Source organism: Hippopotamus amphibius, chromosome 9, assembly GCF_030028045.1.
Source record: "Hippopotamus amphibius kiboko isolate mHipAmp2 chromosome 9, mHipAmp2.hap2, whole genome shotgun sequence".
NCBI classification, from domain to species: Eukaryota; Metazoa; Chordata; class Mammalia; order Artiodactyla; family Hippopotamidae; genus Hippopotamus; species Hippopotamus amphibius.
The window spans coordinates 142,538,862-142,563,738 of NC_080194.1; the positions used below are offsets into that span (position 1 = coordinate 142,538,862).

Here is a 24,877-nt window from a genome sequence, read left to right on the forward strand (position 1 = left end):
GCAAATAGCTTTGAAGTGAAATAAACGCTGTCTGCTTTTAGCAACATGACATCATCAGATGTTTTCTCCACTTGCCTGAAAATACACCTGCTAACATTTAACTAATGAGATGCAGTGGTCGCCAGCCTCACTAGCATTTTCCCCAAAGTCTCCATCAAATGCCAGTTCTGTCATTTTTCTGAAGTGAGACTATTAGATAACCAGCTATTATATAAATAGCTCATATAAATAGCCAGCTCTTCTCAGAAGACAGGAATGTGAGAAGAGTTCTTTCTCCGGAGAGGAGCCTGGAGTCTGGGCTTCCTCTGACTTGGGGAGACTGAGCAGACGCTGATGGAGGGCGCCGTGCGGGACTGCGGTGCAGGCGCCCACGTGGAGCGCGAGGCTTTGCCGTTCCGGGGGGAGGGGGTGGCCGTCCGCCCATAGATGGGCAGGCAGGGGGTCTCAGTGGACACCACGTCACCACTCGTGCCCCATTTCCACGGCCCTCTCCGCCCCCCGCCCCACGTGTAGCCGTCAGTCTAACTCGAGGGGGCGTGGACTTTGGAGTCGGACTCAGGTCAGGTCCTGCTGTCTGGGGATCGGGGACAATTTCTCTCCTCTCTGAGCCTCAGTTTTCACGTCTGTAGAGTGGCCATGACTGGCCCACTCCATCGGACTATTGTAGGAGGGCCCGGCGCACCGGCCACTGTCAAAAAGCGCTGCTGTGCCTGCAGCGCGCCCGGCCCCCCAACCCCCCCCCGCACCTTGAGGGTCGCGGTTTTCCGCTGCTTGGCCAGAAGCACGTTGACCTCCTCTCTGGCCAGGGCCACCTCGTGCGGCTCTGCGGACTCGCCCACGTCCCCATCCCCGAAGCCCTCCGCCGGCTCCTCGTTCCTCTCGGGCGGCCTGTCCCTGTGCGTGAGGTGGTGGGTCTTCTCCCGCTCCCAGCTGCAGCCACAACAGAGGGGTCAGGGGTCAGCGTGAAGGCCACGCCCAGACTGCGCGCCCTGGCATCTCCTGTTCTGGAGCCCTGTTGGTCCCGGCTCGTCTACGGGCAGGCACGGGCATGAAAATGGACAGAATTGGGCCTATCTGATACCTATGCTGATGAAAAACAGGAGGTCACAAGCAACCTCGGAAGGAAGCAGAACAAGCGGTACACGTTTGTGGCAGGATCGCCGAGGCCTTCCGGGTGACGGTGGGCCGCCTGCCATGTACGCGCGCCCGCTCCCGCAGCTGGAAACCCTGGGGACAGCAGCACACCTGGGGCACCGTGAGGCCGGGCTGGGGTGGCCTGGCTCGGGCGACACCTGCAAAGGGCTCCAGACAGAACCTCAGCTACCACGGAGCACCCGGCGGCCGCGGCGGATGGGACAGAGACAGCACTTCCTTCATGAGAAGTCCTGTAGAGCAGGCACCCTGCTGTTTGCATAACGAAGACAATAAACAGGAAGGAAGGAGGAGGAGAAGAAATGGACTCCAGCCTCAGCTCCGGGGCCTGTACGCAGGATGGACTCGTGTCCTGGTTTGTCCAGGGCGGTCCTGGTGACACCTCCCCCTCCAGTCTGTCCTGATCTGGGTGACGAATTGCACGGCCAGTCCCTCTCCACACGGTCAGTTACTCACAGGAGGCATGAACCACAAGCGAGTATGGAATGGCAGCAAGACCCTGGCCGAGTGGACGCACAACCTAGGGCAAACCCACATCTTCTCTGACCTCAACATCCTTGCTGCACAGTGGAGTTGGCCCTAACCTGCCAGGGCTGGCCCTGGACTCCAGCCTGTAGAAGGAAGTCCAAGGGGCCTAGGAGCCTCTCCCACCGGCCTAGCTTAGCCACAGCCCAGGAGAGCAGGGAAGGGAGGGCACCCTTGGCTAAAGTCCCCCTGGGGACCCGCCGACCGTAGAGGAAGGCTGGACAGTAGCAAAAAAAAAAGGAACTCCCTCCACCCCAGGCCCTGCTGGCTTTCCTGCCCGTCCCTGGGAGGGTGGGCTTGCTCACTCTGCGATGGTCAGCAGGTGGCGGGACCTGTCGACGTGCAGCTCGATGCTCGTGTTCTCCAGCTCCACCAGGCTGCGCCGCATCTCCAGCTGCTCCTTGAAGGCCCCGATGAGCTGCGCGCGGATCTTGTTCATCTGCAGGCGGCTGTCCTCCTCTGCGTCGGGCGGAGGGATGGTGGCTGGGGGCAGGAAGAGAGCTGGTTGCACCGGGAGCAGTGCCACCTAGGCCAGGGTTGAATCCATGCTTGCCCAGAAGCGTAGGATCCGGTCCAAGGAGGGGCTTTATATACAGTGTGTGTGGATGGGTGGATGAAGGATGGAGGATGGCTGGGTGGGTGGATGATGAATGGAGGGATGGGCCGGTGGGGGGATACTTGGATGAGTAATTCAGAGGGATTTAGAGTCTCTCTGTGCCTGTTTTTGGGGCCGGGTTGCATCAGTTTGAGTCTCAGGAAGAATGGGGCTGGGCTAGCTGTCTCAGCTCCGACCTCACTTCCTCAGGGAAACCCTCCCAGACTCTCAGTCTGGGTCCATCTGGCACTCGCTCTGGTAACATCCTACCTTCTCCTTGGCAGCCATCTGCATATGGATCCTTGGGTAACATTTCATGATAAAAGTTCAACACCTGCCTTTTCTGCTTGGAACGTAAGTTCCACAGAACAAAACTATTTTTGTCTTTTTGTTTCCCATGGTCAGTTCCTATCTAACGGTTGTCCAGTGATTAACGGATGGATTTCCCTGCCTGTCCCAGTAGATATCTCCACTCTGGTCACGTGCAGCCAGTTCCCCTGACCTTGAGGGCAGTGGTCAAGGGATTCCTTTTCCCTAACCATGAAGCAATCTGGGATCGGTGAAATAAGGTATGATGCATCCAGATGACCAAATCATCATAGTCATTAAAACAAAGCTCTTGGGGAGCACACGGTACCCTAGGAAATGCTCACAGAGGAAGGACTCTGGCAGAGCCATGGCACCAGCATCCCACTGCTGCCCTAGGCTTGCCAGAAAGACCCAAGGGAAGCCCCTCGTGCCCTTGGGACTCACCACAAGACCCTCATCCCCTCCATGACGCTGCCCACCTCCTCAGACCACCAAGACCAGTCCCAATAAATAATAGGCCGGCAGAGTGACAGCCATTATGGCATGCATCCCTGTTGACCCCTGACCCCAGAGGAGCCCACGATCATCACCTAGCTTTCCAGATTCTCTACAGCCACCCCATCTTCTACCCACACCAGCCCCTGAAGTCCTCTGCTGGTCCCATGGGATTCAGCCTGTCATCAACCACAACCCCTCTTTTTTGAAATTTTCCTTCACCCTCTTGCTCCAACAGAAATCTGAGCCCCAAATTTAAAAAGAGAAATAGGCACCCATGTGCAAAAGGAGGCTATGTGACCGGAAAGCCCCAAAGTGCCCATCAGAAGGGACAGGATAAGCAGACTCCAGTGCGGATATCCTATGGAACCCTCTACAGCTGTTAAAGACATGAAGTAGCCCCATCTGTGCAGATGGACAGCCTCCAAGACACATCGTCGGATGAGAAAAACAAGTTAAAGAATAACAGCTATAGTCTGACGTCATCTATATAAAAACCCAAAGCCATCCCCACCATACACATACACACAAACCACATACGTCCCTGGATACATTTATGTCTATAGCATCGCAGAGAATAAGATCCAGAAAGGGACACATCAAAACGATAGCAGTGACTCAAGGAACTAGGAAAAGAAGAACAAACTAAACCCAAAGTTAGCAGAAGGAAGGAGAAAACAAAGATGAGAGCAGAAATACATGAAAACAAGAGGAAATACCAACAAAATTGAGCTGTTTTTTTGAAAAGATAAACAACATTGATAAACCTTTACCTAAACTTACCAAGAAAAAAAGAAGATGCAAATAAATAAAATTACAAACGAAAGAGGAGACATTACAACTGATACCACAGAAATACAAAGGATCATAAGACTAGTACAATCAATTATATGTCAACGAATTGGTTAATCTAGAAGAAACTGATAAATTCCTAGAAACATAAAACCTACCAAGCCTTTATCATGAGGAAACAGAAAATCTAAACAGACCAATAATGAGTAAGGTGATTCAATCAGTAATCAAAGACCTTTCAACAAAGAAAAGCCCAGGGCCAGAGTCTTCATGGGTTAATTCCACCAAACATTCAAAGAAGAATTAACACCAATCCTCAGACTCTTCCCAAAAACTGAAAAGAAGGGAACACTCCCAAACTTGTTTTATAAGACCAGCATTACCCTGATACCAAAGCCAGACAAGGCCACTACAAGAAAAGAAAACCGCAGGTCAACACTCTCGCTGAACATAGGTGAAAATATTCTCAACAAATGCTAGAAACCCCAATTCCATGGTGCATTAAAAGACCATACACCATAGTCAGGTGGAACTTATCTCTGAGATGCAAGGATGGTTCCACATATGCAAATCAGTAACTGTGATGCACCATACAAACAGAATGAAAGACAAAAGCCATGTGATCATCCCGTATGTATTTGACAAAAGTACTTGATCAGCAGTATTTAACAAAACCCAACGTCCTTTCATGATAAAAGCTGTTAACAAAGTAGGTACAGAAGGAATGTATCTCAAGATAATAAGAGCCATATATGACAAGCCCACAGCTAACATCATACTGAGTGGTGAAGGTTGAAGGCTTTCCCTTTAAGATCAGGAGCAAGACAAGGGTGCCCACGCTTCCGCCCATATTTAACACAGTACTGCAAGTCCTAATCAGAGTAATCAGAAAAGGAGAAAACAGCCAAGTCAGAGAGGAAGAAGTAAAATTTTCTGTTTGCAGATGACATGATTTTTTTTTTTTTGTCCTCGCCATCTGTCTTGCGGGGTCTTAGATCCCCGACCAGTGACTGAACCTGGGCCCTTGGCAGTGAAAGCACAGAGTCCTAACCACGGTACAACCAGGGATTTCCTGACATAATTTTATGTATAGAAAATCCTAAAGACTCCACCGAAAAACTGTTAGAACTAATCAATGAACTCAGTAAAGTTTCAGGATTCAAAATCAACATACAAAAGTAAGTTGCAGGGGCTTCCAAGGTGGCGCAGTCGTTAAGAATCCACCTGCCAATGCAGGGGACACGGGTTCGATCGCTTCTCCAGGAAGATCCCACATGCCATGGAGCAACTAAGCCCATGCGCCACAACTATTGAGCCCATGTGCTGCAACTACTGAAGCCCACGCGCCTAGAGCCCGTACTCCGCAACAAGAGAAGCCACGGCAGTGAGGAGCCCATGCACCACAATGAAGAGTAGCCTCCACTCACTGCAACTAAAAGAAAGCCCGCGCACAGCAAAAAAGACCCAACACAGCCAATAAAATAAATAAACTTATTAAAAAAAAGTAAGTTGCATTTCTATACAGTAACAATGAATGATCTGAAAAAGAAATAAAGAAAACAATATAATTTACAATAGCATCAAAAATAATAAAACACTTAAGTATAAATTTAACCAGGGAGGTGAAAGAGCTATACACTCAAAACTATAAGACCCCAATGAGAGAAAATGAAGAAAACACAAATAAATTGTAAGATATCCCTTGTTTATGAATCACAAGAATTAATATAGTTAAAATGTCCATACTAATCAAAGCTACCTGAAGATTCAATGCAATGCCTATCAAAGTTCCAATGGCATTTTACACAGAAATAGAAAAAATAAATCCCAAAAGACCCCAAGTAGAAAAAGCAATCCTGAGAAAAAAAGCACAAGGCAACACACATCCTGATTTCAAACTATATTATGAAGCTATAGTAATCAAAACAGTATGGTACTGGCATAAAAACAGATGCAAACACCAATGGAATAGAATCAAGAGCCCAGAAATAAAACCATACACATAAAGTCAACTAATATTTGACAAGGGAGCCAAGCATACTCAATAGGGAGATGATAGTCTCTTTAATAAATGGTTCCAGGAAAACTAGATTTTCACGTGTAAGAGAATGAAAGTGGAGCCATATCTTATACCATGCCCCCAAATGAACTCAAAACGGATAAAGACTTGAATGTAAGACTGTATGGACCTACTTATAGCACAGTAACTATACTCAACATTTCGTAATAACCTACAAGGGAAAAGAATCTGAAAAAGAATATATATGTTCATATATATATATACATCACTGCACTGTACACCTGAAACTAACACAACATTGTAAATCAACTATACTTCAGTTAAAAAAGAAAAGACTCTCTGAAACTGTAACACTTCTAGAGGAACATAGGAAAAAAGCTCCTTGACATTGGTCTTGCCAGTGATTCTTTTGGATACGACACCAAAAGCACAACAAATGAAAGCAAAAATCAACAAGTGGGACTACATCAAACTAAAAAGCTTATGCACAGCAAAAGAAATAATCAATAAAATGAAAAGGCAACCTGTAGAATGTGAGAAAACATTTGTAAATAATATAATACCTGCTAAGGAGTTAATATCCAAAATATATAAGGAACTCATGCAACTCAATAGCAAGAAACAAATAATCTAATTTTTTAATAGATGAAGGACCTGAATAGACATTTTCCCAAAGAAGACATACAAATGGCCAACGAGCAGATGAAAAGGTACTCAGTATCACCAATCATCAGGGAAATGCCAGTCAAAACCACAATGAGATATCACCTCACACCTGTTAGAATGGCTGCCATCAAAAAGACAAGAGATAACTAGTGTTGTGAGGATGTGGAGAAAAGGACACCCTTGTTAAATGTTGGTGGAAATGTGTATTGGTACAGCCATTATGTAAAACAGCATGCAGGTGCCTCAAAAAAATTAAAAATAGGGGAATTCCGTGGTTGTCCAGTGGTTAGGACTCCAAGCTTTCACTGCTGAGGGCCCGGGTTCAATCCCTGGTCAGAGAACTAAGATCCCACAAGCCGCGCAGTGCGACCCAAAAAACAAAACAGAAAAAAAATAAAAACAGAACCACCATATGATCCAGCAATCCGACTCCTAGGCATCTACCCAAAGGAAACTGACTCACTGTCTCAAAGAGACATCTGCACCCCACAGATGAATGAATGAATTAAAAAAATACGGTGCATATGTACACAATGAAATATTATTTGTCTATAAAAAAGAAGGAAATCCTGTCATCTGTGACAACATGGATGAACTTTGAGGGCATTATGCTAAGTGAAAAGTCAGACAGAAAAAGACAAATACTGTATAATCTCCCTTATACATGGGATCTAAAAAAAAGCCAAACTCTAGAAACAGAGAACAGATGCTTGGTTGCCAGAGGCAGGGGTGGGGAAGATGGGGAGACACTGGGGGTCAAAGGGTACACAGTTCCAGTTATCAGATGAGTAAGTTCTGGGGATCTAATTCCAGCATGGCGACTACTAGTTAACAATACTGTATTGTATACTTGAAAGTTGCTGAGAATAGATCTTAAATGTTCTCACCACCTCAACAACAAAAAAATAGTAATTGTGTGAAGGGAAGGAAGTGTTACGGATCTCACCGTGGCAATAATTCAAAGCATACAGTATCAAGTCACCGCCGTGTACACCTTACACTCACACAATGTTATGTGTCAATTATATCTCAATAAAGCCTGAAAAAAATGGTGGCGGGGCTATCTCCGAGCAGCCCTCCCAGGGAGGCTGTTTTCTCTCCTGTGCCCCTCTGACCTCTGGGGCTGGGCTGAGGCAGGCATCCTCCTGCTCTTTCCGGAAGTGAATTCCCTGCGAGTGTCTTTCTCCAGCTCCTCTGAAGCATGCGTTATCACCCCATCACCAGCACCTCTTCAGTGCGGTGGCCACACTCCCTCCTCCACAGATAACTTTCTCATCGCTCTGCCCGAGCTTCTCCTCGCCTCTGCTTGCTCACCATCCCTGGTGACTCCAAAGTCCTCCGAATTATCCAGTCTCCTTCTATTCACTCCTTGGCCTCCTCTCCCCCAGAGATCCTACCCTCCACTGACCCTGGGCCGCCCCCCAGGCTCTGCAGCCCCGCCGGCCCCGCCAGCCCCAAAACCCTCCAGTCCGTCCACTCCACCGTGTTTGCGCTATCGCCCCCTCATCCCCAAAACAATGTGCTCTCAATTCTGTTCTTTATAAAAGTATTCAAAACTTCCTCTTTCGAGGCATTAGACACCCATGTATAGGAAGCACAGAGCACAGAGGGACCTGCAGACAACAAAACCAGACGGCCAGAAACACCAGGACAAACGACCCAGGTTCTTCAACAAGAATCAAAAGGAAAACCCACAGAAGTGGAGCGGGAAAGCCTCTCGAATAAAAGAGGCTTAAAAGATTAAGATCTGTCAACCAAATTCAAGATGTGGACTTTCTAGGGATCCTAGCTCAAAAATAAAAGCGATTTATGACATCGCTGAGATTGTTGGAAATGTGAACGCCAGTCGGCTCTCTGATGATATGAACACAACACTGTTGACATTTTTTACGCTGTGGAAATGATCCTGTGGTTATGTGTTTGTAAGGAGCCTTTATTTTGTAGGGATTACAGGCTGACATATTTATGCATAAAATGATATGCTGACTGGAATTTGCTTCAAGATAATAGGACGAGGGAAGTGAGTGGGAAGAAAAAAGGCGGGGAGGGTGGGTAATGAGGCCTCACTTATACAGTTCTTTCTCCTTCCGTGAGGACTGGAAAATCCCCATAACAGGAGTGAGAGCACTTTCTGCTTCCCTCCTCTACGTGGTGCTCACAGTTGACCACTGTGGTCACCCCTGGCCTCCTCAACTCCTGTCATGGACTCCAGGCAAAACCCCCAACCCTGGAGAATCGCTCACCTGCCCTGTGGGTGATCTCACTTCCACTTCTCGACTACACGTCTCCAGGGGGCTCCTAGCATGTCGCTGTCCTGCTCAAGCTCTCCTTGGCCTCTGTTACACTCAAGACAAACCCAGGCCCCGTTCAACATCTTCCAGCCTCGGCGCCCACCACGCACCTCTCCTCAGGTGCCACCAAAGCCACTCCCACCCCAGGGCCTTTGCACATGCAGCTCCTGTGCTGGATGACTCTGACCCCGATCTGTGTATGGCTCCTTCCCTCCCGGCATCCCCAACACTGATTGCACCTGTTACATGGTAGGCACTCATTAAACGTGTGAGACTGCATAATCCCAGCTCCCAGTCTTGCTGTGTATGTGTGTAAGGATTTATTCAAGAGACTGGAAGGAAACAGCTAAATGCTAACAGCGGTATCGCCAAGGTGTGGGATTATGAGGGAATTCTATTTTCCTCTTACACTTTGCAGCATATTCCAAGTTTTGAATGATAAACATATTACTATAACAATCAAGAAACGTTTTAAATATGATGTATTTACGCAAGTAATACGGGAACAGGCTTTTGTTATAAAAACTCAAATAATACGTCATGACTTGATAGGCCATCTGATCACCCCCTCCCCCCACCCACAGGAAACCACTGCTATCATTGTGATACGTGCCCTTCTGGATCTTTTTCTGTGCAGTTTTGTACATCTAAGGAGACGTATGGGTTTTCTGGGGGGTAGGTTATATCAGGCTATGGCTCTTATTCTGTAACTTGCTTTTCTCATCCAGCAACGGCCTTGGAGGCTGTGTCTGCACAGATGGGTCTGCCCCATTCTCTGTAACCCTGCAGGGTGGTCCACAGGAGGGACCCACCAGTTAGCTTGTCCTGTCCCCTTTGATGGGCGCTTTCTCCTCACACAGCCCCCTTGGGCATGTGAGTGCGTGTGCCTCATGGTAGATTTGGGGGAAATTGCCACAGAACACACACACTTGAAAGTTTGAACAGATGCTGCTAAAACAGGCTCCAAAGAGACTCCCAATAATAGAGTTTAAGGCTGCCATTTCCACACTTTATTTTATATTATCCATTTAATACTACTTGACGTTTTAATTTTAGCCAGTCTGATAAGTGAAAATGTTTCAATTTGTGTCTCTGTTTCCTAATGCAATTGAGAATCTTTTCCTATGTCTATGGCCACTAGAGACTCTCTGAATTATCTATTCCTTTCCTCACCCATATTTTTAAATTGGAATGTTGGTTCTTTCTCATTGATTTTCAAAAGTCCTTTATTTACTATGCCAAAACTTATCTTAATAAACCAAAAGAACGTGTGTGTGTGTGTGTACATACGTCTACTTGACTTCGTTACAGGTCTTTTTTAAGGGCACCTTTTAAACTTACTGATTAATTTTATAATTTTAGGGTAAAACTATGATGTGCTCTACACCAAAAGCAGGCCTAGATCAAATCGATTTGGGGATAAGGCGGGGCTGGAGGGAGAGAAGCTGCCTAGAGAATACGGGTTTCACTTTGGGAAGGAAACGTTTCAGAACGAGACAGAGGTGGCGGCTACGCAACATGGTGGGTGTACCGGATGCTCTGAACGAAGTATTCACTTTAAGATGACAAATTTTATGTTATGTGAGTTTTGCCTCAATGCATTTTTTTGAAGGTCCTGGATGCTAACATGAGGGGAAGCTGGGAACTCTACAGAGTAAAATAATTTAAAATTATTCCAACATGAAAAGATTTAAAAAAAAACTGATTTGGGAGGGGAAAAAAAAGTAGGCAGGAAAGAAGAAAAGCCGAAGAAAGATAAGAAGGAAGAGATCAGAAGAGAGGGGAGAGATGCCTGCCTCCCAAGGTCGCAGGTAAAGCCAGGCGGGGCGCTCGGTGGTCACAGGGTGAGGTCGTGGCAGGGCTGGGACAGAGCCCACGCGGGTGACCAGAGACCTGGGTGGGATGCCCAGTGTGGACCCTGCTCCAGGCGGGGCGGGAGGAGGCAGTGGGCCTCAGGTGTGCCGGGCATCCTGGTGGCAGGAGGCGCCAGGCGTGTGCGCAGCCCTACCTTGAGCATCCCGGCCGCGGGGCTCACTTCTCTTTTCCTGCTTCTCCACCTTGGCCTTGAGGCGCTCGATCTGCCTGTGCAGGTCGGAGATGACGTCTGCGTACTGCGCGATGTGGTAGGACACGTTCAGCAGGTTGCGCTTGACCTGCTGGCGGGACGTGGGCAAGGTCAGGGCCGGCCGGCTGCCCCGCGAAGAGCACCTGTCACGATGGATTTACACCAGAAATGTGCAAGTACTATTCAGCCTTAGAAGGAGATTCTGACCCCTGCTATGACATGAGTGGACCTTGAGGACATCATGAAAAATGAAATAAGCCACAAACAGAAGGACAGACACAGTATGATTCTACACGTGAGGGCCCTGGAGGGGTCGGGTTCAGAGAGACAGAAAGTGGAAGCTGGGGGCCAGGGGCTGGGGGCTGGGGCTGGGGTCAGTGTGCAATGGGGACAAAGTCTTAGTTTGGGAGGATGGAAAGTTCTGGAGATGACGGTGGTGACGGTTAACAGCAAGGGGAATGTACTTAATGCCACCGAACGCTGCTATTTAAATGGTTCACGTGGTGAATTTTATGTTGTGTATATTTTGCCACAATAAAAAAAAAGTTCAAACGATTCATGAAGAGGTTTTTGGAGACCCTCCTCAGGGGTAACCACAGCTACCATCGTGGTGTGTGCTCGTCCGGGATCTCTTTCGGGGTGGTTTTATACGCATATGTGTATCTAGGGAGATACACATGGAGAGTTCGGGGGGTATAGGTCCAGCTTGGAGGGGTTTACATAAATTATATCAGACTGTAACTGCTATTCTCTAACTTGCTTTTCTGGTGCAACGATGTGTCTTAGAGGCCATCTGTCTGCACGAGGGTCTACCCCATTCTCTGTAACAGCTACAGAGCAGGCCGGAGGAGGGACGCACCAGGTAGCTGTCCTGTCCCCTTCAATGGGCACTTTGGGGCTTTCCTGTGACACATGGGTCCGAGTTTCTCTCTGATAGATTTGGAGGCTGACACTGCTGGCCGCAGGGCACACACGCTTGAAGTTTTACCAGACGTGTGCACCGCCCTCAGGCTGCACAGACACGCTCCCTTTATCATTCGGGGCTCAGCTCCCTTGCAGGACCCGGCCCCCTTGGTGGAAGACCCCTCTAAAGTCAGCCTTCTCTGCAATCCTTCCTCATATGGCCTGAGGCTCTCATTTAGAGCACTCGCCACAGCTGGAAATGACATACTCATCTGTGTAGGTTCATGTTTTATAGCTGCCCCCTTCCCCCTATGCTAAGCTCAGGATTTGTGTGGGAGCAGGCGGTCTGAGGATGAAGACGATGGTGGTGGCCTTATTGTGGTGCCTGCCTCAGAGCTGGGCACTGGGAAGGGCTCATCACATGTCTGTTGACAAATGATAGTAATAAAAAAAAAAAACTAACACCTATCATGTGTTGACCACCGGTCACCCCTGTACTTAGTGGCTAACATGCGCTACCTCACTGACTCTCACACAGCCTGAAGAGATGAATCCTTTAGACTGAGTACTGCGATGTAGACAGGAGAGCACAGCGGTTTGAGGCATGGACTCTGGAGCCAGGCCCCCGGGGCCCCACACCCGCTCTGCCCCAGCTGTGCAAGGTTAGAGAAGTTGCTTTCTCTCTCTGTGCTTCAGCTGCCCGGTCTGTGAAATGGGACGATAACAGGACCTACCTCCTAGGGAGAGGCTGTTGAGAATTCAATAAATCAAATCACGCTGAGAGCCTACAGCGATGCCAGGCGCATAGACGTGTCCAGTCCCAGAACCCTGCCAATGCGGCCTTATTTGGAATAAAGGGTCTTTGCAGATGTAATTAAGGATTTGAGATGAGATCATTCTGAATTGGGGAGGGCCCTAAAAGCAATGCCAACTACCCTCGTTAGAGAGGAGAAGGAGAAAAACAAAGGGAGGAGAAGGCCCTGAAAGATGGAGCAGAGATTGGAGGGATGTGGCCACAAGGCGAGGGCCAGGAGCCATGGAAGCTGGAAGGGACCCTCCCCTAGAGTCTCCAGGGGAGGGCTGTATAATTCAATGAGCAGGTGGGAGAAAAAAAGAGAGGGAGGAGGGGAGGGAAGGTGAGAAAGAGCGGGGGCAGCGGGGGAGGGGCGGGGGGCAGCGGGGAGGGGGCGGGCGGGGGCGGTGGGGGAGGGGCGGGGGCGGCGGGGAGGGGGCGGCGCACCCTGGTCTTGATGTTCTTGGCTCGGCAGGCGTACAGCAGGGTGGTCCGCGACTCCTCGAAGTGCGTGCTGGCTGGGCTGATGTGGGCAATCATCACCGTCCGGCTGTTCCCCCCCAGGGCGTCCTGCTCAGGGGAGGAGGGAGCGAGCTGGGGTGCTGGGAACCGGGGCCCCCACCTGCCCGGTGTTGCCGTCCCTCCCCCACCTGTCCCGGGCTTTTCTGGACCAGCCCATCTGGGGTTCCTGCTCCAAACCCTGAGGAGGGCCGCGGATGCCTGACCAGGGCTCCGAGCTCGGGGAGGTGATGCGCAGGGTGCGATGGAGCCGCTGCGGGCCCACCCCACTGACTTCCACTCTCATGTGGGCAGATTAGGCCAAGAGGCCAAACTTACAGAGCCACTTATTTACTGCTTTGCTGTCTGTTTGCCTGCACCCTGCCTTGCTGTAGAGCAGAGGTGACAGCCTTCAGCTCAGTATGAAGAGGAAATTGCTCATGCTTAGACCATCTGTGATGGGATAGGCAGCCTTGGTGAGGCAGTGAGCTCCCTGTCCCTGGGAGTATGCAAACACGGGCTGGACCACACTCAGAGGGATGGAGGGGGCAGTTGAGCCGTGACTAGAGACGGTTTCTACAGGGAACGCAGAGGTTTTCTGTGCCTTCAGGGGTTCCCGGAAGGGCCCTTAGGCCCACGTAAATCCTGAAGGACACAGTCAGATGCTGCCGCCACGCCCGCGTCTGGCCCGGGGCTCGTACCTGCAGCGGGCGCGTGAGTTTGCTGTCCCGGAAGCTCACATACTGCGCCCGGCTGCCGCCCTTCTCGCTGAGCGCCTTGATGCAGTTGCCCGGCGCCAGCAGGGAGCGGTTGATGGGGCCCCCTCCTTCATCCTCTTGCCGCGGTTCTGGGTCTGAGTGAGGAGAGGCCAGCTGGCGGGGTGGTGGTCCTTCCCCCACCCCCACCGTCTCCCCACCCCAGGCCCCGGGAGAGGGGACTGAGGTCGCGGGATGCGATAACCCCACCCCACGCTGGGCGGCTCGGGGTGGAAGCCCTGATGGCACTCCCGCGGCCCTGGGGCTGGAGGCAGAAGCGACCCGGACTCTGTCGTGGAATAGTACGCAGACAGGAAAGGGGGCGAGGGAGAGCTGTTTCTGGTGTTGAAAAGATGCTCAGTGCTCAGCGAGATAAAAGACGGGTCAGAGGGATGTCTGTGCAGAACCGTCCCCTTTTTATGACAAAAATACGAACGTGTGTGTTTTTGCGAGGAGCCTTCCTGAAGCTCCCCACGCTGAAGCTTTCCTGTCCCCCGAGTCTCAGCTTGGTGGTCCTCCTGTGGGAGTGCCCACCGACCTCCCTCCACAGGGGCGACCATGCCACCCTACGTATTTCCTTCAAATCGCTTTGCGCTTTCGGCAGTTATCTTTGATGCGTTTGTTATTTTCCTAACTGCTCCCCACAGAATGTAAGCTCCATGAGGGAGCTGTCACCCTCATGTCCCCAGAGCCCAGGTGCCAGCAGGCGTCTGGCCCACAGCGGGGGCTCCACAGCCGAGCACTGAACGAGTGTGTGAAGATGCGTGACGGGGCCTTAGGAGGACACCACGACAGGATGTTTACTGTCCGGGGACTTAAGTTTTCTTCCTTTGGCTTAACCATGTCTTCCCTATTTTCTGCAATGATTTTGTTACATTTGAAATCAGAAAGGAAACAACGTTTTCTCTTTAAGGGGCACGGGTTTTGGAGCCAGTGGGGAGAGTGGTTTGAGAATAGCTTAAGTGACATCTTGGATGGGTCTCCCAGCCCATCTCTGTCTCCTTATTTGCCAAAAGGGGCAGTAGCCCCAGGTCACAGAGAGGATTTAATGGGTAACATGTGTAAGAGGAAGCGAGTGGTAAACGTGAGCTGCTGCTTTCACTGAGTGGGAGCTGCCGGCGTGGCCCGGGCCATGGCAGCCGCTCAGGTGTCACGCGTCTGTGCCACAGAATTAGGGGGCCTTCTCAGACACCTTGTGCCCTGGAACAAACTCTTGTGAGTGATTTTCTATGAAGAAATGACAGACCATGAGAGCCAAGCAGAACTAAAGACAGCCCACTAGGCCACCTGAGGACACAGCTTAAAAACCAAGGCCCAGGGACTTCCCTGGTGGCGCAGTGGTTAAGACTCCGCCTGCCAATGCAGGGGACATGCGTTCGATCCCTGGTCTGGGACAATCCCACGTGCCGCAGAGCAACAAAGTCCGTGTGCCACAACTACTGAAGCCTGAGCACCTGAAGCCCGTGCTCCGCAACAAGAGAAGCCCCTGCTCATCGTGACTAAAGAAAGCCCTTGCGCAACAACGAAGACCCAAAGCAGCCAATAAATAAATAAATAAATTTATAAACAAAAAAACAAAATTCAAGGCCCAGAGAAGGCCCATGTTCTGTCCAAAGGCACACAGCTTATTTGGAGCAGAGGGAGAACAAGAACCCAGGTCTGAACCCCTGTCCAGTGGCCTCTCCAAGAGTTAAGACCTGAGGAGGCTGGTCTCCACCTCGCCCCCCCGAGCACACGGCCAAGTCTGGCTGGCGCGGGCAGACTCCCCAGGCCTCCATCACACTTGGCTTTGTCTACATGAAGCCATCTGTACCCACATCTGTCTGTGTATCAACGACGCCTTTATTTTCTGTGTTCTGATGCTTTGTCATCTTGGGGCCCTGCTGCCCCTCCCAGGGCAGCCAGTTCCTTCTGATAGCAAGCACCTCACCCGTGAGCATGCCTTTCACGTGCAAACCAGCCAACCCAGAGCCCACATCCCTGCCCCCTCCTCCACGAGGCTCCCGCACTCTGGGCCACTGTCCCCCTGCCCTCGGCACCCAGGGCAGGTACCAGACAACCAGGGACGGGCCCTGTGCCCCAGAGCCTGCTGGAACGATCCAAACCGGCCAGTTCTCAGCCTGCCCACCCTGCTTGTCCTTTCCTTCCACAGAAACCACCGTGACATCTCTGGTCCACACCACCCCTCCCTCTGCCCCTGGCTGACCCTGGTGCTCCCCCCAAGTGGCCCTGCCTGGCTTCTCCTGCCCCCTCCTCTTGGGCACCATGAGCAACAAACTATGTCTTCAATGGCAGTCGTCTTCTGATCTGTTGGCCTTACTGTACCTCAGATTTCATACAATATTAATACACTACATTGAACCTGTTGGCCTCTGGGCCAGCTGGCCAGGCTCTGCTCTCTCAGCAGCCTGAGCACCACAGGCAGGGCCAGCTGCAGGGCAGGTGAATGCACGAATGAGTGAAGCAGTGCAACCACCAGCAAGCCCCAAGGATGCAGAGCACAGGCTGCAAACCGGAGGACACCTCTCACCAGGGAAAGGCACGGATTTGGGCCAGACCCACCCCACCCCCACCCCGGGGCCCAAAGATTGGATCCACCTGGTAGCTTTGTGCAGGCGAAGTGACAGCACCCCGAGACTTAGCCCTACATCTGTAAACCAGGCAAGAGGTCGCTGAACCTACAGGTGCTGGGGGATCATGTAGATGAAGCACTAAGTGCCCGGTGCATCCGAGGGATGTGAACGTGTCCCTTGTTGATAATACTGCGGTTGTTCTGACTTGGGCTCCATCAGGCGCTGTCTCTGTTCCTGGTGCTGCACGGGGTCCTGCCCTCAAAGACTGCTCCAGCCCCTGGGGCAACGCTGAGCACAACCTCCCTCCCAGCAACACGAGCCGCCAAGGGCCTCGAGTCAGGAGCGCCAGGGCAGCAGGTGGGGCCCTGGAGGGCATTCCTACAGCCACCCCTGCACACACAGCCCCTTTGCCTGCGGGCTCTTCCTTACACCCACCAAGCTCCTGATGACTTTCCAGGCTCAGGAGGCCCCCGCCTCCTGTGGGCACCACACCTCTGTGTGACCCCGAATCTCAAGGCACGTGTCTCCCTGTGCTGTAATTACCAGCTCACACTTCTGTCTCCCTCCCGCCCCCAGAGGCTCCGAGCTCCCCGAGGGTGGGCCTGGGTGTCACTCTTCTTCGCGTCTCTGGTTCCCGGTTCCCAGGAGAGCCTGCCACGCGGGAAGCCCTCTGTAAATACTGGCTCCGTGAGCCTGGCCCCCGACGCCTGCAGAGAATTCATTCACTCCGCAGATGTTTAGCAGGTGCATCCCCTGGGCCAGGTGCTGTTCTAGGCGCTGGAGACGCCGTTGGACAAGGATGGACAGGGTCCTGCTCCTGGACTAAAGGGCAGACGGACACACGGCGAGTAACAGGGATGAAGAGGATGGGCACCTGGGACGCCCGCTCCGAGCCCGCCAGGTCCACCATGAAGAGCCTCCCAACGCACACTTCCTCTGCCAGGTCTGCAGCGCGGCTGCGCTGGCGCACGGTCACCTGCAGCACGGCGTGGGAGCAGGACGACGTCTTGTTGGTGGCTGTGGGCTCCTGCATGCGCTGCCGGTTGCCCTTGGTCAGAAGCTGCATGATCTGAGGACAGAGGCAGATGCGGGCAGACTGTCAAGGGCCCCTGAGGGGTCACATGCTCCCTGCAGAGCAAGAGAAGGAGGGGTGCACCCCCGAGCTTCTTTGGGCAGCTCTTCCCTGGCTGGGATGCTGATGGCAGAACCACATCCAGTGGAAGCAGTTTCTGGTTTGCGGCATGAAGGGATTAATTAATTGAGTCAACTAATGCAGCAGGAACTGCAGACTGCTGACACGTGTATCACCCCTTCCACCTCCCCTAGCCATGGCAGACATCACCAGTGGATGACCCATCTCTTCCTCACTGAGCCCTTCTCTGTACAGACCTCCAGGCAGTTGTACGGATTTGCTGGAGTTGGCAGGTGGCCTGATACCCACTTGTGCACAAGCAGCTGTGGAAAGCAAGCCAGTGAGCCTCTGCTGAGCACCTACTGTATGCCAGGCATGCTAGGACCACAGAGCCTGTGGACAGAGACTGATATGGTCGTTGTTGTTAAAGAATAGGTGAGAAGGCTCCCCTCCTGCACCTGAAACCCACCAGGGACGGTGCTAAAAGCAGGTGGCCTTGGGCCTAGGCCAGCACGGCTGGAGCACACGGTCATCAGGGGCTGAAGGCTGAGGAGTCTGTGCTGTGTGGAGGCAATAAGGAGCCTTGAAGTGTTCTGAGCAGGCGGGAGCACACCCCTCTCCCCAGGGGGCTGCAGAGAGAGAGGCTGGGGGGAAGGGAGAAAGAGAGGGCCGTAGAAACGTCCACAGCTCGCCCTCGTGATGGGAGCAACACTGAGGATCAGGATGGCAAGCGGATTTCAGAGCTGGAGCCGACTCTGACCGGCTGTGACTGCCTGCAGAGCTGCATCCGGACGCAGAAGGGAGAGTGCGTGATGCACGGGTGATGTCTGCCCTGAGCGCGGGCAGGGATGGCTGGTGCACAAGTTTGCTGTTCTCTTAGCTCAGGAGCAGCTTTGGAGCTGCGTGTCTGGCTCTGCTCTGCAAGCGCTGGTGAGCGTGGCTGCCGTGGAGGAGACACACGTCCCTCTGTGGGCCCCCGCGACCCTCACCTCCTGGGCATTAGAGGTGCAGACCTCCGTGACGCCTGAGATCTGGATGCTGCCCCTGGAATCCTCCCGCAGGTCCAGAAATCCCGAGGACGGGTTCAGGAGGTCCCGGATCACTTCATTATAAACCTGGGACGAGACAGAAACGCTGGAAGCAGTAGGTTTGGTGCTACAGAAGCACAGAGGCTCACCTCTCTCTGGGGCTTCGCATCTCCAGAGACGTCTCGGATTCCCTGAGGTTTCCCACAGGCCAGGGGGCCCTTGGGGTAACGTGGTGGTGGGGGGGCCTTGCACGCACGATCAGGCCCGGTTTGCAGACGGGGCAGCTGAGGGGGCGGCGGCTCACCTCGAGGTAAGACATGGACACGCTGCAGTCGGTGCCGTCACGGGTCTCCTCGATGGCCTGGAAGAGGTCGGTCAGCGTCTGCAGGTAGATGCCGGGCTCCGCGTCCACGCCCAGCATCGTGTGGGTCTTGCCGGTGCCTGCGGGAGACACGGGATGCCCGCCGAGGCAGAGATCCTGAGCTGGGCTTGGACCCCGCCCCGAGCCTGGTCACACCTGCTGCCTCTGTTGTGCAAACCACCCGGCTGCCCTGACACACTTGGTTCCCATTTTGGAAACAAGAACAAAATGCCCTGAACAGACGGATGGCTACTCTGGGGAAGAAAACTTGGGCAGGGAAAGTGGGAGGATGTAAGGCAAAGGTGCGGGCAGCATCCGAGGAGGGGGCCCGAGAGATGTCCGTCCTTCTCCCCAAACTCGCTGTAAGGGGTCTGTGTTGTTCTGAGTAGGAGGGCCAACGTACGTGCTGACCTCTTCACGGGATCCTCCCCTCTCCCTCACCCGCTCGCCCTCTAGGAGGGACCAGACAGCCCTTTTCCTCTCCGAGAGCACAGCACAGAGCAGGCACTCCCTAGTGTTTGCTGAATAAAGGAAGGTATGAATGAATGAATGAAATAAACGTGATTTCGGGACAAGGCTTCTCGGGGCCTCAATTTCCCCACCTGCATAGGGAGGGGGTTAGGGCCCGTCCAGCTCTGACCCCCTGGGATTCTAGTTTTCAGGAGAAGAGGGAGCTTAGCTTTGCGAGCATTTGCCGACTCCAGCCTATAACTGCAGAGAGGAAATCTGTGGTTCTCCTGGGCAGGACAGGGCAGGCTTGGGTTGAGTTCCAGGTTCGTTGCTACCAGCTGTGTGACCTTGGGGAAGTCCCTTTACCTCTCTGAGGCTGTTTTCTCTTCTGTGACAGGGGGATCGTTCTACCTGCCTTTTAGGGCTGCTGCAGGGACCAAAGGAGCCAACGGATGCAGAGGGACCAGCGCAAGGCCAGCACACAGTAGGTGCTTTGTGCTGTTAGGAGGAGCTCTGTTGCCACCAACCTCATTCCCTCCATGGGACACTGCCCTTGGCGGTACCTGAGGGGCCGTAGGCAAACACCGTCGCATTGTATCCCGTAATGATGCCTTCCACTAAGTGCTGGGTGGTGGCAAGGTACACGTCTTCCTGCGGACAGACAGGAGGAGACAGTCAAAGGTACAGTCTGACCAGAGTCGGGCACCTGGCTGTTTGGAGTGGACAGGTATGTGGGACCTGCAACTTCCCTGCTCCCCCTGGACACGAACAGGGACCTCCACAGAAGTGGCCAGTGCAGCCACGGTGTGAGCCCCTCCCCAGTCCTGCAGCTGCCTTGACCGTGCTGAGCCCCACGCTGAGACCACGAGAGGGAGGATCGCACAGGAACCTACGTGACAGCTCCCATTGCGAGGCCCGACAGGCTTGGTAGCTAACACACGTGAGTCCTTTCCAGGGCTTCTGCACAAATCAAGTGAAATCGAAAAAAAGAATGCAGAGGACTGGAAGAGCATTATGGCTCCTCTTATCGGACAAAACTAGGTCCAGAGAGTGAGTTTTGGGCCGGCGGAATTTCATTTAGGGCAGCAGTACGTAGTGGTAAGAGTGTGGGGGTGTGAGCTCCCTGTCCACAGGGGTATTCAAGGAGGAACACCTCCAGGGCTGGTGTCTGAGGGTGTGGGGGCTTGGCTGGACTGGACAGAAAGGACAGCCCCCTTCCTCTGCCTTCCCTGAGCCCCCTCTGGGCTCTGCTCTTCCTCTCACTTAACTGTCCCAACGGCCCTGGTTGGTGACACAACTCAGAAGCATGTGAGCCCTGGCTGGACAGAGGCCAAAGCTGGTGCTCTGTCCTCCAGCCTTGGACTTACACAGTCTGGGACCTTGTCCTGGTTCTGCAGCTCTCTAGCTGTGCGACCTCAGACCAGGTGCTGACCTCCTCAAGCCTCACCTTCCTTACTGGTAAAATGGGGATAATATCACCGTGCATTTTACAGGGTTGCTGTGACGTTCGTAAGACAGTGTGCGTCAGGTACTTAAGCACAGCACTCACAATGCAGTAGCTGCTCAGTAAATGACACTGTCCAGGTCCCCTCTACTTCCGACGCCACTAGGATCTCGGGAGTTGAAGAAATCCATCTGCTCAGAGAGCGGGGCCTGGCCCACAGGGACGTGAGCCCCTGTGGGTAAGGAGTATGTTCTAGCCCCATGGTGGACCGGATACGGCTCTGCTGAATGGACGGGTGGGTGGACAGACGGACACGTGGACACATGGAGGAACAAATGAGAACGTGTGTAAGGCCTGGGCGCCTGGCGGCTCCTCATCCGTGGCAGGGGCCTCCTGCTACTTGTCCCTGGAGTGACCCAAAGGACGAATCTCCTTGTTCACCAGGGAGACCCCGTGAGATGTCACGGAGGAGGCCGCCTGGCCGTGAGGACACCCTCGGCGGGTGTGACCGGCAGGGCTGTGGGCGGTGGGAAGGGCTGGGCACCTGCGAGGCGTGCTGGTCGAACACCATGTCGAAGAGGAAGGTCTTCTCCCGGGACCGGTGTGTGCGCAGCGTGTCCTCAGGGTCCTCGCCGGGGTCCGTGAGCACCACCGTCTAGGAGCCAGGAGAGGTGGGGGCCGGAGGAGGGGGTGCTCACAGAATCAGGGCGGGGGGGGACCCCAGGCCTGGCTCCCGCCCGCAACGGCACCCAGGGCTTCGGCCCGGGTGCGGGAAGGGCTGCGGCCCTCTGTGCTCACCCGCCGCAGCCTCTCCGCTTCCGTCGGAGGGCATAGCGTCTCCCGGCTGCTCACCCCCAAAGCCACGCCTGTGAGCCCCCCAGGCCCGCTGGGCTCTGCCTCCAGCCCTCACACACCAGTGCCCAAACATTGCCGAATCTGTCAGGCCCTGCCCGACGGCAGCCCAGACACCCACGAGCACCCGGCCTGGGAGCTGAAGGCTCGGGGAAGAGCCCCACCAGCCACAGCACCCCGAGTAAGTGCCCTGAGGTGGGGAGGGGCTCTGTGGACAGTAACGCCCCGAGGGAGCGGCCTTGCTACGCGCCCTCCGCACGCAGCCCTGGGGACTGCATTCCCCACCCCGTTACAGGAAAGGGGAGAATGGAGGAGGGGTCCGCAGGTGCCTGGAGGAGGACAGGACCCCCCAGCTCTGCAGCCCCGTGCTGTCTCTCCGAGCACCCCAGGTGCCCCCTCCCCAGGGCCTCTCCTCTCTCACATAAACATGTAATTAAACAGCAAGGTGTACGGGGGCCTCTGGGGATGGGGCGGTTCAAAAGAGCCTTTCCCGGGGGGCGGGGGGGGGGGGCAGGGCAACGGGAGACCAGTCGAGCTGTTTACTCTGGGGCGGGGCCTGGGACGAACCCGGGAGCCTTAGGGGCACAACCTGGCCACCCGCCCGTTTCACGCAGGGCTGGCCAGAGCTCCCTGGGAGGAGGTTAGCAGCCCCCACCATCGGCCACATGCCGAGATCTGAGGACCCGTGAGACGCCTTCGAGAGCCGCTATGGAGTCCAGCAAACTATCTGCGGTAACAGTGACTCCGAGGGTGCGGCCCGCCTCCTCTACCTCACGTTGTGTTAATGGGTGAGGTGCACACAGTCTCCCCTGCCTGGGCCCTGCTGCCCGCCTCCCGTGGCTGACCTTTGGGTGCCACCGCCCTGACTCTGCAGAGCACGGCCCGCACTGTGTCCTGGAAGGGCCGTTTCCACCGCGTCCTACGGAGTCAGCCCCGCGCGCCGCCTCCCAGAGTGGCCACGTCAGAAACGGAATCAGAGCCACGCTGTCTCCACGCTGAGACCGGGCAAACGCTCTTCCCAGCTCAGCCAAACCCTTTCCTGCAAAACTTTGCTCCCCTCGGTTTAACAACTGTCTCGTTGGGTTCTCTTTGCTCAGGTCTCCGTGGACTCAGCACTCACCCACGCCGCCTCTGGGCCGCCCGCCTCAGCAGTTCACCTCCCCCGCCCCGCCACCCGCCATCCTCTGCCTCGAGTACACACACCCTGGGAACGTTCTGGGTGAAGCTGCCTCTCTGATGACAAGTGGGGACATGCAGTTCACGTGACCACGTTTTTTTTAATTCCCCAATATGGCATTTATTTATGTGGCAAGTGATGGCCACGGGCACTGACACGTAAACTGTGCCCAGAGCTCAGCTTCTGAGCTGGTTTCCAAGCAGCAGGAATCCTTGGCGACGTGGCCGCGGTGACCGGGCCCTCCTGCAGCTGCACACCTGGTGCCCCCCCTGCTGAACCGCCCGGGCCCGTCCTGCCCTGTCCAGCTCACGCCCCCCTCCTGGCCTCCAGCGGCCACGCCCACCCTTGTGTCAGGGCCTGGAGTGGCCTGCAGACCGCCTCTCCCTGGAGACCACCGACGTCTCCCACCTCCTCCACGTGACCTCTCTGTGCAGAGCTCCCGGGCAACACGCTTTTCTCTCTTGCTCGGCACCCCGCCCCCACTAGGAGGGGAGCCGCGGGGGGCAGGCCGGGCAGCAGGGGTGGGGGGGTGGGTGCAGGCCCTGGAGTTCCCCCTCCCCCCGTGGCTCCACCCCAGTGTCTGGAACTTGCAGCCACTGTGAGCACTGATGTTAATTTTTCTGGAAGGAAGGGACGGAGGGAGGGAGGATGGAAGGAGTGCGTGAGCGAGTGAGTGGGGGAGGGAGGGCGCTGGGAGGCGATCACACCCGCGACCCCGTGGCGCAGCCTCACCTGGTCCCCCACCTTGTGGGCCACAGCGGCGGGCCCCTCCTCCAGCTCTGTGTCACTGAGCGGGCGGATCCGGAGCACCACCTGTGGGCAGGACACGCGGCAGCTGACTTGGGGGCCCGGGCAGGGGGCTCCCGGTCCTTCCAGGGCACAGAGACCCCGGCCCAACCAGCCCCTCACCACCCGCGAGCCTCCCGCTGCTGGGGAAGCCGTCTCGGCCGCTGAACCCCCAGCCCCACCAGGTGCTGACTCCCTTGCTCACAGCTCACGATGGTGCTGAGAGGAGCACTGTGATCAGGCGGCCCTCCTTAGTCTGAACTGGGGAGACTGAGGCACAGAGAGGTGAAGTAACTTGCCCAAGGTCACACAGCTGCAAAGGGGCCTCACCACCTCACCCTGGCTTCTTCATTGGCAGGCGGATTCTTAACCACTGCGCCACCTAGGAAGCCCTCACCCTGGCTTCTTTACCAGCCACCCGAGGGACCCAAGCCTTCATGCAGGCTGTGAGCACTCTCAGAGCAAAGCTGGTTTTCTAAGTAGAAAGTCCCTGGGCTCTGCTTCCCATCGTTCTCTGCCCCGCCCTCCGCCCCCCACCTCCACCCTGGGTCTACGGGAGTCCTTCAGGAGGCCCCCGGGATCCTCCCTGGTCACCGTGAGCTGTGGGCCCCCAGCAAGCCAGTCCGATGCTTCTGGGCCTCTGCTTTCTCATCTGTAAGATGGGAAAGTTTCTCTTGGTAGAAATGGTACCTATGGTTCTCCCTGACCGGGGACAGGGATACAACGGGGTCTCTCTGGAGACAGCCTACGCGAGTTCCTGGCCTCCGCTCACCCCACGTATGGGCTGAGCTTCCGCGTCGCCCAGGAGTCAGGTCTGGTCAGGTCTCGGGCGCCCTGATGGGGCCGGGGTAGGGGTGTCTGCCCCACCCCACCTGGGGTTTGTGTCCAGGCCCTAAGCTCCCTGGGGAGCGAGATTCAGAGGGCAGGGCTGAAGGGATGTCTGGAGGCTTGGTGGGGGGGAGGGGAGCTGGGGAGCAGGGGGTTGCCCGCTCCCCGTGAGGGAAGGCTAAGCAGAGCAGGGGCAGAGCCCTGGACGGGGACCCGGGCTGGTGACAGAGACCTGACCTGTGATAAGCAGGCCCCGGGGGCAGCGGGTCAGGAGGAGGCCAGGACAGGGAGGAGGCAGCCTGGGGACACGCAGCCCGAGGACTGTCCAGGCACGCAGAGGAGGACGCTCACCATGAGCTGCTGGTCTTTGGGCTCCATCTCCCTCAT

General features: G+C 54.5%; 1 protein-coding gene across 1 annotated transcript in view; it reads right to left on the reverse strand.

The window, feature by feature from the left end:
* The window catches only part of LOC130861077 (uncharacterized), a 55,199-nt gene extending 30,322 nt beyond the window's left edge, over nucleotides 1-24,877 (reverse strand). The window contains 14 exon segments of the mRNA XM_057749566.1: nucleotides 330-465; nucleotides 622-930; nucleotides 1,983-2,160; nucleotides 10,854-10,998; nucleotides 13,054-13,176; nucleotides 13,806-13,921; nucleotides 13,924-13,957; nucleotides 17,307-17,501; nucleotides 18,554-18,679; nucleotides 18,897-19,033; nucleotides 19,967-20,054; nucleotides 21,392-21,502; nucleotides 23,609-23,689; nucleotides 24,842-24,877. Of these exon segments, the coding sequence (XP_057605549.1) occupies nucleotides 330-465; nucleotides 622-930; nucleotides 1,983-2,160; nucleotides 10,854-10,998; nucleotides 13,054-13,176; nucleotides 13,806-13,921; nucleotides 13,924-13,957; nucleotides 17,307-17,501; nucleotides 18,554-18,679; nucleotides 18,897-19,033; nucleotides 19,967-20,054; nucleotides 21,392-21,502; nucleotides 23,609-23,689; nucleotides 24,842-24,877 (1,815 nt within the window).